Source organism: Capsella rubella, unplaced genomic scaffold, assembly GCF_000375325.1.
Source record: "Capsella rubella cultivar Monte Gargano unplaced genomic scaffold, Caprub1_0 scaffold_2, whole genome shotgun sequence".
NCBI classification, from domain to species: domain Eukaryota; kingdom Viridiplantae; phylum Streptophyta; class Magnoliopsida; order Brassicales; family Brassicaceae; genus Capsella; species Capsella rubella.
Window position 1 is genome coordinate 12,705,767 of NW_006238922.1, and position 15,014 is coordinate 12,720,780.

Below are 15,014 nucleotides of genomic sequence, written 5' to 3' on the forward strand. Positions count from 1 at the left end.
AGCCCAATAGTGGTGAAGCCCATTAATAAATCGGTTAAAATTGATTTGACTGGTTCTATGTCACGGTCAAACCGGTTGGCGTCGATCAATCATTATAATCTAGATGTTGAATGAAGACGACTGAACTGAAGAGTCGCCGTCGACAATGTGTCTAACCGCACGTGTTGCACGTGAGAAATTTCCCGCACAAAATTTTACTCTTTTCGTCTTCTTCCCAAATCTGGGATTCTTGGATTTGGAAATTTGCTGAATCCATGGATCGTGTTTTAATTTCCCGTTTTGGTATTCCCTCTACTCTCTCCCCTTTCCAGTACCGACGTAAGAGTTTCCCGACCGTCACTCGACGACTGGCGCCGGCCATTGTTTGCTCCAAACGATCTCCGATCGAGGGAGTGAGTGACGAGCTGAATCTGATCGCGTCGCAGAACTTAGATCAAGCTCCCGCACGAAGACAAGTCCGTTCCGCTTTTGTTGACTTGCAGCTTCAGCTCGATCACTGCTTGTTCAAGGTTGCATTGACTCTTATAGCAAAAAATTTTAACATAATCTCCTTTCTAATCAATCTGAATCTGGTGACAGGAAGCTCCGATTGGGATCAGAACACAGGAGGTAAGCAGTGGTTTTTGTTTATATGTAGCTCTGTGCTTGTCCGTTCATAGGAGTTACATAGTTAAATCTTCGTTGGTGTATAAATGATAGTGGTATGAGAGAAATTGGAAAGGGGAAGAAGTTTTCTGCAAGAGTTGGTTGCCCAAATCCGGTGACGAAATCAAAGCTGCGGTGTATTTCTGTCATGGCTATGGAAGCACTTGCACTTTTTTCTTCGATGGTTCGTTTCATATTTCTACTTACATCATTTTACTCGAAAGGCTCTTCTTTTATTATAAGAATTTTATGGTTTCTTTCACAGGTATAGCAAAGCAAATAGCAGGTTCTGGCTATGGAGTTTATGCGGTAGACCATCCTGGCTTTGGCCTCTCAGATGGTTTACATGGTCACATTCCAAGTTTTGATGACTTAGCTGAAAATGTTATTGAACAGTTCACTAAAATGAAAGGTATCCTGATTTGTACCTGTTATTGCTCTTGTGTCGAATCTTGCTCTTTTGGTTTTACTTAAGTTTGTTTGATTCCTAGGGAGACCTGAATTGAAAAACTTGCCCCGATTCCTGCTTGGACAGTCAATGGGAGGAGCTCTTGCCTTGAAAGTTCATCTGAAAGAACCTCGAGCTTGGGACGGTCTTATCCTTGTTGCTCCAATGTGTAAGGTAAATCAATCCCTGACAAAACTTCTTGAAGTAATTATTGCATTTTCTAGGATGTAATCTAGGTCTGGAGATCTGTAAATCAAAATCAAATCAACAAATAGAGAGTTCTAGAGTATTTTTATTCACATATTGCATCTAATTAGTTTATGTTTGAGAGGCCTGACCTTGAGTTACCTCAAGATTTCAGAAGATGTAAAACCTCCTTCGCTAGTCTTGAAGGCATTAATCTTTATGTCGACACTATTTCCCAAAGCAAAGCTCTTTCCAAAGCAAGACTTGAGCGAGCTCTTCTTCAGAGACCCTAGTAAAAGAAAATTGGTATTTCTCTTAGTTTTTCAATGGAACACACTTTCTGAAGCTATTTTGCTGACTTCCTCTTTAATATTTCTTTTCTCTGTGGATCAAGTGCGAGTACGATGTGATTTGCTACGATGATCAAACGCGTTTGAAAACCGGTGTTGAGCTACTAAATGCCACAACAGACATTGAGATGCAAGTTGACAAGGTTAGTTGTGGAACCAAAGAAATGAAGTAAAGCTCTTATCATAGACAGGCGCATCTTTAATAACTTGCGTCTTTTTTCTATGTGGCAGGTCTCGTTGCCACTGTTGATACTTCATGGAGACGCTGACAAAGTCACAGATCCCACTGTGAGCAAATTCCTTCATGATCATGCAATCAGCCATGACAAGACTCTAAAACTCTATCCAGGTGGCTACCATTGCATTCTAGAAGGTGATACAGACGAAAATATTTACACCGTAATCAACGACATAGTTGCTTGGCTCGATGCCCGCGTTGCTCCCAAGTAAAGTGAGATAATTATATCTCCACAATCCAATATTTATAAATGTCTTTTGAAAACTGTAGAGCCGCTGCGATTAATAACATGCGGACAAAAAATAAAAAAATCTATGGCTTACAGTGTACACATAACCTTGGCCATTTCTTGCTTAGCTAGTGCCTCTAGTGCTACATAAGACGCATCTATTAAACTGTAGCTAATAGCCTGTGAACGACCCCTGGTGAATTGTAGACCGAGCCATCATTCCTACACTGTGAGCAGATCGTTGGAACCTTCATTGTCCAAATAAGAAGGGTTCGAGGATTTTGCACTTAGAAAAATAAAAAGACAGTGAACATATACTGTATATGCGAAAGTTAATAAGTATTTTGAAAGCCCTGTAATACGAGGCCCACTTATAAGATAAACAAAAACAAAAAAAAAAAAGCAAAAAAAGATTTCTCTAGATTTTTGTCCAAGACACCGTCGACTTTACTAGTTAGCTCCTTCCTTGCTCAGATTTCTTCTCCGTTAGGAAAACTCCCAAAGTTTCACTCTGTAAACCCTAAATCTTCCGATGTCGGTAAGTGTTCCCTTTGAATTTGGAATTGTTTTTGCGCAACGATTGATTTGTACGATTTGAACGATGGATTGATGGACATTGGGGTGATGCAGATCTTCGAGTACAATGGTAGTGCCGTCGTAGCTATGGTGGGGAAGAACTGTTTCGCTATAGCTAGTGATCGAAGGCTTGGTGTGCAACTACAGACCATAGCCACCGATTTTCAGAGAATCTCCAAGATCCACGATCATCTCTTCATCGGACTTTCTGGTCTCGCCACCGATGTCCAGACATTGTAAATTCTCGTCACTATTCCATTCTCATATGTATACTCTTCATCATCATTCCAGAATTTTAGGTGAATTACAAAATTTAGGGCTTCGTTTTTTTGTTTGTCTTTGGGACTGTTGAAGGTACCAGCGACTTGTATTTCGACATAAGCTATATCAGCTTAGGGAAGAAAGAGACATGAAGCCAGAAACTTTCGCTAGTCTTGTATCTGCCATTCTTTATGAGAAAAGGTATGTGAAAATTCTTCTCCCATTGTGGCTAGTTCCTGGTTAACCTTAATAAAGCTGATTCCTTTTAACTTCTTCATTCAGATTTGGCCCGTACTTGTGCCAACCTGTGATTGCTGGATTAGGAGACGATAACAAACCCTTCATTTGCACTATGGACTCTATTGGAGCCAAGTATGCTCACTTCCTTTCTTTTCTGGGGCTCCCATTATATGTAAATATCATTTTTTTAATTTGGTTAGTCAGTGAGTGTAATCCTGAAACTTGCTAGGTGAGCTAGAAGAATCGTGAATTAGTATTTTGGTTTTAGTTGGAATATTGTTCTGGTTGTTTGTCATCCAATGCAGTGTATGTATGTCATCTGAGTCGACTTATTTTACATGTGTTGAGCTGTTTCAAATATGAGTTCTACTATAGTTGAGATTTTACTGAACATGATAGCTGCAAAGGCGAGCATGTCTTGACACTGGTTCTCTCTAAATGCAGGGAATTAGCTAAAGATTTTGTTGTCTCTGGAACTGCTTCAGAATCGCTATATGGTGCCTGTGAAGCCATGTTCAAACCAGATATGGTATGTCCTTTATTAAAACTTAATTTTTACTACCCGTTCACTGGAAACCCAAATACTTATTGCTAAGATCAGCGTAAAACCTCCTTCATATGTAAAAATTATACTGTAGAATCTAGATTTGGTGGGAATATTTGTGGGCGTAATGCTAGACTTGCTAGTTATAGGCCAGAACCTTGATATTTCTCCCGGACATCTTTGTTTGCATTAGATAAGTGGTGTTTCAAAGCTCACTCATGTTTTAGTTAGATTGCTCCGACTTCCCTGCTATAATTATATTCAAATAAAGTTTTTGAAATTCGAGGACATCATTCGAAGAAGTACATTGTAGCATACTTAAGTCCACAAATGTGATTTTCAGGAAGCTGAAGAATTGTTTGAGACAATTTCACAAGCACTTCTCTCTTCAGTTGATCGTGATTGTCTTAGTGGGTGGGGAGGACATGTCTACGTTGTGTAAGTTTTGTTCTCCTGTCGTCTTCTTGTTTTCACATCTTTCGTCATCTACACTTGCTTCTAGGGAATAGTAACATACTTTTATGGTGATGTTATCCAGAACACCAAATGAAATCAAGGAGAGAATTCTCAAGGGAAGGATGGATTGATCTGAAATTACATATCTGCCTTTGTCATCCTAAGTTCAGTTTACCCCTTTATTCAGTTCAGTAGAAGAACCCTCTCGTCTCATAGTCACTGTTAGTTCTCTGATATTGTGGGTTCCTTCTTTTGGATGTTTTTATTTACATGGATAGAGTTTGAAAAAAATGATGAATAGCACTTGTCGTCTTGTTCCAATACTCAGAACATTCAATGTACCTTATTGTTGCTGGTTTGAATGAGTACCAAGTTTTCCAGATCTATGGTTTGTCGCCGTCTTTAATTTTGATGGTTGGTGATAATTCGCATCTCATGACTCAAATCATGTTCGTTATGTATAGTCGCTGATACATTTCCGACAAGAAATTTGGGTTCTTTTGAAAAAATAACATAAGACTTTTTGTTGCTAAACGTTTTCGATTAAAATGTCACCAAAACTACCAATTAAAACATGATTTGGTTAGTAAACATGGTTTGGTTGGCACTAGCTAGCTAGTATCATTATCATATCTGTTTTATGCTTTTTTCTCAAATTTTGAAAAAAGTATAGATCATGTTATCAAATCCCAAATGGTAGGATAACGTTACACGTGCTTTGTTGTTTAATAGGGTGGATTAACAAAATAACAAGTACCCGTAGTTATCGAAATCTTTTGGTAACCCAGCAAGTCAGCAACTACAAATAAACATCAAAATATGTGGCGGAAGAATATTTGTTTGTTAATCATTTGCGACGGCAAAAAAAAAAAAAAGAAAGGATTCATTAACACAGATGTTATGTTTATGGAGTTAGATTGAGCCAGAGCGGCTAAATTCGCATGGCAAACGCGTGAATATTATATATAGATAGGCATTTTGGTGATATCACAGCAAGCACGTACGTGGCATGTGCATTAGTTCTGGTCATTACACGAATATAAGTAAAAATCCTGCCGACCTGATTTCTCTCGGTGGGTGTTCAGGTTTGGGTGTGTTCCGGCAAATCATTACCGATGCTCGTAAAAATTCATGCATATAATCATTTAATTATAATTCGATAGCACCATCCACATCATGTCACGTGTCTACTTCTTGGGGTCACTTTTTGAGCTTTTCATCAAATTCAACCCACCAAAATTAAAAAGCGGCAGAGCATACACGGCGGCTCTCCACTTGGCAAAGACCCAAGCGTTTATCTATTAGGTGGCACAGACTGATCTAGATATGACGTTATCTTCTGGTCGTAGACGACATTAGAGAAAAATGACAAGGGATACTAAGTGGCATTAGCATAAGTTGATAACATATGATCGAGATGTTAACAGCTGTCTGCGATTCTTGTTTTAGATGCATTTAGTGTACGCTAAAAACCTCGACCTATTATTGCTTGGTTATAAAAGAAAGATACTTAACTTATCTCGAACTTGAGTTTAAAATGCAACGTCTTATGTTTGTTTGTAAAAGTAAATATTATATATAGACGATAGTAGTGTTACGCTTTAAATTCCACTAGCTAGTGGAATATATTTGCAGACAATTGATACACCAAAAATTTATGAAAAGCAAGGACTTTTGTATGGAACTATCGATCTCAAATGGATTAAGAGAATCCTTACCTTTTTTATTACGGCTGATAGAATGAATGTATACTAAAAGTGTTATCAGGAAACGTCATCGAGAGAGAAGACATATCCAAAAATACTCAGATTTCTTATTAATGAATCAAAAAGTTTGTTACAGATCTTTATCCTATACAATCTCATCTAAACCGGAAATAACCGGATTGTTAATTACTACAATAAACCAGACATTCCAGAGCCTTTTAATCCTATACAAAGCTACTCTACAATATACATGTTAATAGCCCCCTTCAAGATGGAAGTGCAAAGATGTTGTACATTCCCATCTTGGAAATAAGCTCCTGGAAATGAGCTGGATGCAATGGCTTAGTAAGCATATCTGCTAGTTGAGATCCTGTTTTGACATACATTGTCTTGAGAAATCCCGAATCTATCTCCTCTCTGATTTTGTAACAATCCAAATCCACATGCTTTGTTCTCTCATGAAATACAGAATTATTAGCAATGTGGAGAGCTGCTGTATTATCACAATAAAGATAAGCAGGAGGAGTAAAGGGAACCTTCAAGTCAATCATAAGACGAGATAACCAGATTAGCTCCTTAGTTGCTAATGCCATGGCTCTGAATTCTGATTCTGCAGAACTCTGGGAAACAATATCTTGTTTCTTGGATTTCCAAGATAATAAAGAATCACCAATGTACATGCAATAACCTGTAACTGATTTTCTATCATCTGTACAAGTACCTCAGTCTGCATCAGAGAATCCTCTCAAATCAAATTTGTTATCTGCAGGATAGAAAACACCTTGCCCCACTGTACCTTTCAAATATCTCAAGACCTGATGAACAGCCTGTAAATGTGTATCTCGAGGAGCATGAGAATATTGGCACAGTTTATTTACTGCAAAAGCAATATCCGGACGAGTGATATGCAGATACATAAGCTTTCCCACAAGCTTTCTATATCGAGTTGAATCAGGAAGAAGAGTGCCTTTATCTTTTGTGAGTTTAATATCTGGATCTATGGGGATGGAAGCCGGTTTACAGCCAAGAAATCCAGTAGTAGATAACAACTCCAAAACATACTTCCTTTGACATAGGGTAATGCCTTCAGCTGACCTAGCAATTTCTATCCCAAGAAAATACTTTGCTGGTCCTAAATCCCTCAACTTGAAATAAGAAGCCAACTCTTCTTTGAAAACAGTCATTGCACTATCATTATTACTGACTATCAAGATATCATCCACATACACCAAAATTCCAAGAATAATGCCATCTTGATATCTGATGAACAATGTGTGCTCAGCAACAGACTTTGCAAAACCCATTTTACATAATGTGGCTGAAAGCTTAAGAAACCATTGCCTAGAACCTTGTTTTAAACCATAAATGGATTTATGCAACTTGCAAACAGCACCTGGGATCATTTTCTCACCAATCAGATCAGCATATCCGGGAGGTATTTTCATGTAGATCTCTTCATCCAAATCTCCATTCAAGAAAGCATTAGAGATATCAATTTGACTCACTGACCAATTCATCTTGGCTGCTAGCATAAACATCAATCTAACAGATGCCAACTTAGCTACAGGGGAGAAGGTCTCTTCATAATCTAAACCCTCCTCTTGTGTGTACCCTTTTGCAACCAATCTGGCCTTGTATCTCTCTATACTTCCATCAGCATGATATTTGATTGTAAATACCCATTTACAACCAATAGCCTTCTTATTTGGTGGTAAAGTATCAACAGTCCAAGTCTGAGTCCGTAGCATAGCACCAACCTCCGCTTTCATTGCATCACACCACTCATCATAATCCTTAGCTTCTGAATATCTTTGTGGGATATGGTCATTTGTAATGATGTTTATGAAAGCACGAAAAGGCTCAGAGATATAGGAATAAGAGACATAATCGGATATAGGATACTTGATATTACTAGTAAAATTATAGCAATGAAAGTCCTGCAAGTGTTTTGGGGGTTTCTTTGTTCTGCGAGAATGTGATTCAGAAGGAATGACAATCTCAGAAGATATCACATCAGAATGAGGATGTGTATCAGAAGATGTTTGCAAAGGCAAGACATCGGGAATCGCAGGTGAAGAAAGATGAGGAAAGAAAGTCTTAGTATCATCTTTGATAGTAGATGAAACAAAAGGGAAAATTTCCTCATGAAATATGACATGTCTAGAAACAGTAACAGCATGTGTCTCCATATCTAATAGCTTGTACCCCTTATAACCAGTAGGATAGCCTAGAAAAATGCAAGCCTTAGCCCTAGGTTCAAATTTATTCCTATGCTTAGGAGAAGTAGAACTATAACACAAGCAACCAAAACTCTTTAAAGAAGTATACTCAGGTGCTGTACTAGTCAATTTCTCAAAAGGAGACTTATTTTCTAACACTGGTGTAGGAAGTCTATTGATTAAGAAAACAGCTGTTAAAACACAATCTCCCCAAAACTCTAAAGGAACATTAGACTGAAATAAAAGGGCTCTAGCTACATTCAAAATGTGCTGATGCTTTCTTTCTACCACAGAGTTTTGTTCAGGAGTTTCAGGACAAGAATGATATGATATAATGCTTTTTTCAGAAAATAATGCAGTGAATTTTAATTCATGAGCATTATCTGATCGAACAGATTTTACTTTTGTTTTATATTGATTTTCAACCATGTTGATAAAACTAGGAAACACATGCAATACATCAGATTTGAGTTTCAAAAGATAAATCCATGTTGCACGACTATAATCATCAACAATAGTCAAAAAATATTTGAAACCATCTGTTGTTTCTACAGAGAATGGACCCCATGTATCTATATGAACTAATTCAAAAGGTGCAGTACACATGTTCTGTCGAGATTTAAAAGGTAAATGTTTCTGTTTTGATAAATGACACACATGACAAACAGATAACTTTTCTTTATTTCCTTTTATTTGTTTTAAACTCAATACATCAGAAAGTAAATCTATTTTAGACTGAGATGGATGACCAAGCCTTCTATGCCATGTAATTGGATCAACAACGACACTAGAACAAACAGAGACACTATTAAGTGGTAATGCAGTACCTTTTAAAGAAACAGAACGAGTAGACTCATCGAAATGCAAGACATATAAATTTCCAATTTCAATCCCTTTTCCAATCATCAACTCCTGTGTAAGATCCTGAATAAAGCATTCATCAGATGTAAAACTCACTTTAGTTTTCAATGTCTTTGTTAAAACACTAACACTGATCAAATTGAATTTAAACTCAGGGATATAAAGCACATTATGTAGAAAGATAGCATCAGTCAATTTGATAAATCCTATGCCCACTATCCTAACTGTGTAACCATTAGGTAAAGTGACAAAGGTTTTATCTAAGGGTCTAAATTCTACATAAAGGCTTCTATTGTGAGTAACATGATGAGTAGCCCCTGAATCTATAACCCAAGCTCTAGGAGACACTGCTGGTTCCTTAGATATAGAAGAAATTAGCATGTCATAATAGGCATTTGAGTATAGTGACATGAAAGTACCTGAAATCTGTGAGATTACAGGAACAGAAGATGAAGTCGAAGCAGAAGGATTAGTAGATGTGTGAGGTGAGGCAGTAGTAGTGTGAAGCTTGGAACTAAGATACGAAATCACTGTCTGAATCTGATCTGTAGACATTTCATCACAAGAATACTCCATATTCTCTTTCTGGTCAAGAGAAGATTGGCATTGTGTTGCAGCAAGGTTTGTAGTTCCTATGATCTGAGGTTTCTTCCATTTTGAAGTAAATCCAGGTGGATAACCATGTAACTTGTAACACTTATCTGCAGTATGACCAATCTTGTGACAATGAGAACATTTCGGTTTCTGTGAACCATTATGAGCCAAGAACACTTGAGCTTGATCAGGAGTAGTAGTTGTCTGGACTTGATAAGCAGCTGGATTAGTGAACATTTGTGGTGTAGAGAGGCCACCTGTTCTCTGCCCTTCATCTTGGTCCAACATATTATACATCTCTGTCAAACTTGGTCTTGGTTTCATATTAAGAATATGTCCTCTGATATTTGCAAAGTTGTCATTCAGCCCCATAAGAAACTGAATTATCTTGCTTGTTTCAGCTTCTTCCATCAACTCCTTGACATGATCACAGTTACACTTCTTCACAGTAGTCAGTCTAGTGTTTGCCAGCTGCTCCCATAACGTCTTCTTCTTGGTATAATAAGCTGACAACGCAAGATTGCCCTGTTTAAGTGAACTAATGGCCTGCTCAAGTTGATATTTCCTTGGAAGATTATTGACTCTAAACCTCAGAAATAAGTCATTCCACATCTCAACAGCATCATCATAGTATAAGATACTATCATATATCTCCTTACTCACAACATTCAATATCCAGGCCTTAACCATACTGTTACATCTACTCCAAATCTTGAACATCTGACTATCAATCGCTGGTCTAGGAAGTGAACCGTCCACAAAACTAAGCTTATTCTTAGCATCAAGACTCATTCGCATAGCTATTAACCAGTTGTTGTAGTTGGATCCGTCAAGAATATGAGAAACGATAGACAGACCTGGGTGATCTGATGCGTGAAGGAAGAATGGACTGTGAGCGTTGTTGTATGACTCAAATTCATCAGATATTGTGTTGGATTTGTTGCGGAGCGCCGTAAACCTCGGATTCAGAGTCAAAGCGATGTCATCGTCCGCTGGAAATGAAGAACCAGCTCGAGTCTTCATCGGTGAAAAATCTGAAACCGGAGAGGTGTTACGAGGAAGCGTCTTCTTCTTCTGTTTCACCATTGGAGAAGATCGAAGCGCAAATGTGCAAGATAGATGAAATCAGAAGCTGGGAATATGAATCTCCTCCGCTTGAGCTCAAATTTTGCACAGATTTGGAATCGATACAACGAGAGATGAAGAAATTGAGAAGAGAATGAAGAATTGAACAAGAAATCAGAGATCAAACGAGCTAAGAAAAATGCTCTGATACCATATCAGGAAACGTCATCGAGAGAGAAGACATATCCAAAAATACTCAGATTTCTTATTAATGAATCAAAGAGTTTGTTACAGATCTTTATCCTATACAATCTCATCTAAACCGGAAATAACCGGATTGTTAATTACTATAATAAACCAGACATTTCAGAGCCTTTTAATCCTATACAAAGCTACTCTACAATATACATGTTAATAAGTGTCGCTTTATTTTATTTTTAAATGATCGTTTTATTTTATAAATTATAAACTACAAAAAAATTAATAAATAAGATCGAAAAGAACAAATTTAAGCCTTGAAAATCTCATGAAAAATCAGTGAGAGATATGCATACGGTCAACGTTGGGTCTCATTTGGGAAAGTACACGCGTGAGAAGGAACGTGTCGATTCTTATCGCTCTTTCCCAAAATTGACAAGCCTTCAGACCGCTACATTCCAAATAGTCTGACGTAAGCAATGACAAAACTTGCCTACATTACCGTTCGCCACGTGTCCTCTTTACAATCTCCACTATAGCATTTTCAACATTTTTTTCCCCTAATTTTGTTGAGATTCCCATTCCAACAACACATTGCCCCTTTCCAGCCGCCACGTGTCCACGTCACTCGTCTTATATAGTCGTCTCTCATCTTTTGCTTTAGAAGTTTCAAACATCTTCATAATTCTTTCTTTGCTATAAACAAGGAACAATATTAGAGGGGGAGGAATAAACGTGAATTATGATGAGAGTTGGGGCTGATTTGCAATTTCCACCTGGATTTAGATTTCATCCGACGGATGAAGAGCTCGTACTCATGTATCTCTGCCGAAAATGTGCGTCGCAGCCGATCCCTGCACCGATCATCACCGAACTCGATTTGTACAGATATGATCCTTGGGACCTTCCCGGTACGTTTTCTTTTCCATTTCTCTCCCCCACACACACTACAATAACCGGTTTAAGAATTAACAAACCGAATTTCAAATTTAACAGACATGGCTTTGTACGGTGAAAAGGAGTGGTATTTTTTCTCACCCAGAGATCGGAAGTACCCAAACGGCTCAAGACCGAACCGTGCAGCTGGTACTGGCTACTGGAAAGCTACCGGTGCTGATAAACCGATAGGTCGTCCTAAACCGGTTGGTATTAAGAAGGCTCTAGTGTTCTACTCCGGAAAACCTCCAAATGGGGAGAAAACCAACTGGATTATGCACGAATACCGGCTAGCCGACGTTGACCGGTCGGTTCGCAAGAAAAACAGTTTAAGAGTGAGTGAATTTATTCGGCTAGCTGACGTCGAACCGGGTATTGCTACTAACCGGACGTGTTTTTGTTTTTGTTTTTGTTTTTGATACTTGTTCTGATCATTCAGCTGGACGATTGGGTATTGTGTCGTATATATAACAAGAAAGGTGTAATCGAGAAGCGACGGAGCGAGAACGAGTTGAATATGGTGAATGACACGTGTCCACCGGATTCTTTGGCGAGATTGGTCGCCGGGTCGGAGTCGGAGCAAGTGGTGTCACCGGAATTCACGTGCAGCAACGGTCGGTCGAGTAACTCGAATGGCTTTGATTTCCCGTATAATTACGTAGATGCCATCGCCGATAACGAGATTGTCTCGCGACTTTTGGGCGGGAATCAGATGTGGTCGACGCTTGATCCACTTGTGGCTCGGCAGCAGAGAACTTTCTAAAGCTTGTCACGTGCGCGCGATTTATAGTTAGTGGGAAACTGACTGACACGTGCGATTAGCTGGTTTGAAAGTCGCTAGCTGCGTCAGAAGGTCAGAGACGGGTTGGGCCTTTTCAGCAACAAATTGGGCTTTGGCTTTCTTATTTTATTTTTTGTTACTCCTCTCCCTATTAGAGTACGATGATGTTGTATTGTTTCCAGAAAGCAACTAGTTTTGGAATAAGAAAAATTACAAATGCATTTTAAAAAAGAAATAATCTGTTATGTATTCTTGAATTTTACCGGAAACAACAATCTAGCTTTGTTATATACAAAAAATGGTATAACAAAATGTGGAGTAATTTGGAAGATAGATAGGTACTACTAGTGTTGGGAGGAGAATATAGGAAAGAAGGAAGCTCGAGATCCGAGTATACAAGTAGAGAGTTGCGTCGTCGTATTGGAAAATTGTCGGTAATGGGTAGGGTCTGACAGATAACAGTCTTATCGTTGCAACTTGCATTCAAACAAATCTCAGTGTGTTCTCTCTATAATCTTGTAATAAATTAGTTTGTTTTTGTCTTTTGTTTGTTTATATATTTAGTATTAGATTTGTGATACGAGTTTATATTTTCTAAATAAAAAAACCACTAAAACAAGATTAGGTGAATTGTTTAGGGTTTAAGTTGGAGCTCCCGTCATTTACATGTATTGAAAACGACGACTGACTGAAATCGTGAATATGGTTTTACGTGAAGATCCCTATAGAACTGATGTAAACTAGTTTCTATGAAAAAAAAATGATTTTATTAGCTTGTTGGAATTGAATGATATTTTATATTATATACTTTTTAAGAATATGAATGATCATATATCACACATTAAATACAATTTAGCAATGAGTTGTCATAAGTACTTTTCAATCGGATTTATCATTCTTTAATTCCTTTTTTTCTAATAACATAACATGTTATCTTTTTCTTTTTATGTGGTCGTCTAAATTACTAAACTTTAAACTGGAATTATCAAGTTTTCTTAAGATGTGAATTAAGAAAACGCTAATAATTTATATATCCTAGATGAAGGTTTTATATAGATGTTGCCTAGGAAATAGGAAAAAATATTAGCAAACTAAACTATCCTATGTTTAGGTGAATAATAATCGCTTCGCGAACCAAATTTAGTTATATACGAAAAACTGATTTATACTTGATATACAACAAATATTTTTATGTTTTTTTTTTGTGTGGATTCGGAAATGTTTTATCTGACTTCCTAAGTTCACGACAACAATTCAAAGTTTGATAAAGAAATAGTGAGAGTATATTTATGGGATCTAATCTGTAATATAATATTTCCAAAAAGTGAAGTTAAAATCAAAATTAAAATAAGATTTTAGATGTCATATAGTATGTATGTATGAAAAAAAACAGTAAAGGATGGGGTCGACATATTTGTTGCCAACTGAAAAATTGTAGAGAGAGACAGTCAGTCTCACTGAGTGGGGTTTTAAGTCCATGTTAGGTATGTTTGTTGTTGCTCTCACAAACCCTTTATTTTCATAAACCAATCTATCGGGTTACACTTTATATATATGCTTAAATTTATTACTACCATTCTTCTGTGTGTTTTTTTTCAATAGCAACCAAAACTGTTCAAAAATCATTATCCAACTCTCTCTTGTTTCTCCCAAATCAGGAAAATTTCGATAAGACCAACATTATCAATGGGATCTTAGAGGCTAAGATCCCACCAATAATGTTGCCCTAACATAGCTAAGATACCGAGACCTAATTATGACTAGAACAGTGTAAATCTGTTATATATATCCACAATCCATATTGTTATGTTTTTAAACTCGTATTCGTGTCGACGCAGCCAAACTGATGATTTCCCTTAAACCCATTGAGCTAGTTATAGCCTTTAGTGTACTTAATGCATGTAATACTTATACCACTTATCTCATAGAAGATCACACATATGTTCTGTTGCAAAATTTTAAAACAAGTATTTGCATTGTACATTACACCAGAGAAATAAAAAGTTGTATATAGAGAAAAGTTCAATATTCTACAAACATATACTATCATCACACATAAACTAATAAGCTGGGCAGATCCGAGATCACGCCTTGGTCAAATTAAAACCGAGGAGAATCTTTTTCTGCCTATGTTAAAACTTGAAAACTATATAGTTTTTTTTTGGGGGGCCTGTGTTATTGTATGATATTTCTGTGATACAAATAGACAAAAAAAGGATATAATGTTTGGTTACTAGTCCTCTATTAATATCTTGTTTATTCAGTACTTACTTTGTTGTAAGCAGTTGAAATTAGATGAAATAGGACACTTATCTTGTTAAAATGGTTGTGAATTAATAGACCGACCGATCATATATATATATATATATATATAGTTAGAAAACATACTTGGTCAAGAGTTAATGATACATTGACACATCATTGCCCATCCTGCTTTATAAAACACAAAATATATAGTACTAATCTTCTGTTTTCCTAATA

At 37.2% G+C, this 15,014-nt stretch overlaps 4 protein-coding genes across 5 annotated transcripts; 3 read left to right on the plus strand and 1 right to left on the minus strand.

Moving 5' to 3' along the window:
• Nucleotides 1-105: 105 nt before the first annotated feature.
• Nucleotides 106-2,267, plus strand: LOC17896245 (caffeoylshikimate esterase). Its single transcript, XM_006302334.2, has 8 exons — nt 106-509; nt 580-609; nt 700-829; nt 911-1,057; nt 1,137-1,267; nt 1,448-1,585; nt 1,674-1,772; nt 1,861-2,267. The coding sequence occupies exons 1-8, from the start codon at nt 255-257 to the stop codon at nt 2,077-2,079; spliced, it is 1,149 nt and encodes a 382-aa protein (XP_006302396.1). The 5' UTR covers nt 106-254; the 3' UTR covers nt 2,080-2,267.
• A 237-nt stretch (nt 2,268-2,504) lies between these two features.
• LOC17896503 (proteasome subunit beta type-3-B) lies at nt 2,505-4,559 on the plus strand. Of its 2 annotated transcripts, XM_006302768.2 has the most exons (7): nt 2,505-2,634; nt 2,727-2,908; nt 3,027-3,134; nt 3,216-3,305; nt 3,618-3,702; nt 4,061-4,155; nt 4,256-4,559. In XM_006302768.2, the coding sequence occupies exons 1-7, from the start codon at nt 2,629-2,631 to the stop codon at nt 4,302-4,304; spliced, it is 615 nt and encodes a 204-aa protein (XP_006302830.1). In that variant the 5' UTR covers nt 2,505-2,628; the 3' UTR covers nt 4,305-4,559. The 2 variants fall into 2 exon arrangements, with proteins under 2 accessions (XP_006302830.1, XP_023643770.1); XM_023788002.1 differs by lacking the exon at nt 2,505-2,634 and having other exon boundaries at nt 2,721-2,908.
• A 4,197-nt stretch (nt 4,560-8,756) lies between these two features.
• On the minus strand, nt 8,757-10,839 carry LOC111832027. The gene is made up of 2 exons (XM_023788130.1): nt 9,379-10,839; nt 8,757-9,022 (listed from the first exon to the last, which is right to left on the minus strand). Exons 1-2 carry the CDS (start codon nt 10,637-10,639, stop codon nt 8,985-8,987), a joined length of 1,299 nt encoding a protein of 432 aa, XP_023643898.1. The 5' UTR covers nt 10,640-10,839; the 3' UTR covers nt 8,757-8,984.
• A 633-nt stretch (nt 10,840-11,472) lies between these two features.
• Nucleotides 11,473-12,782, plus strand: LOC17896432 (NAC transcription factor 32). Its single transcript, XM_006302660.2, has 3 exons — nt 11,473-11,727; nt 11,813-12,087; nt 12,192-12,782. The coding sequence occupies exons 1-3, from the start codon at nt 11,559-11,561 to the stop codon at nt 12,513-12,515; spliced, it is 768 nt and encodes a 255-aa protein (XP_006302722.1). The 5' UTR covers nt 11,473-11,558; the 3' UTR covers nt 12,516-12,782.
• Nucleotides 12,783-15,014: the final 2,232 nt, after the last annotated feature.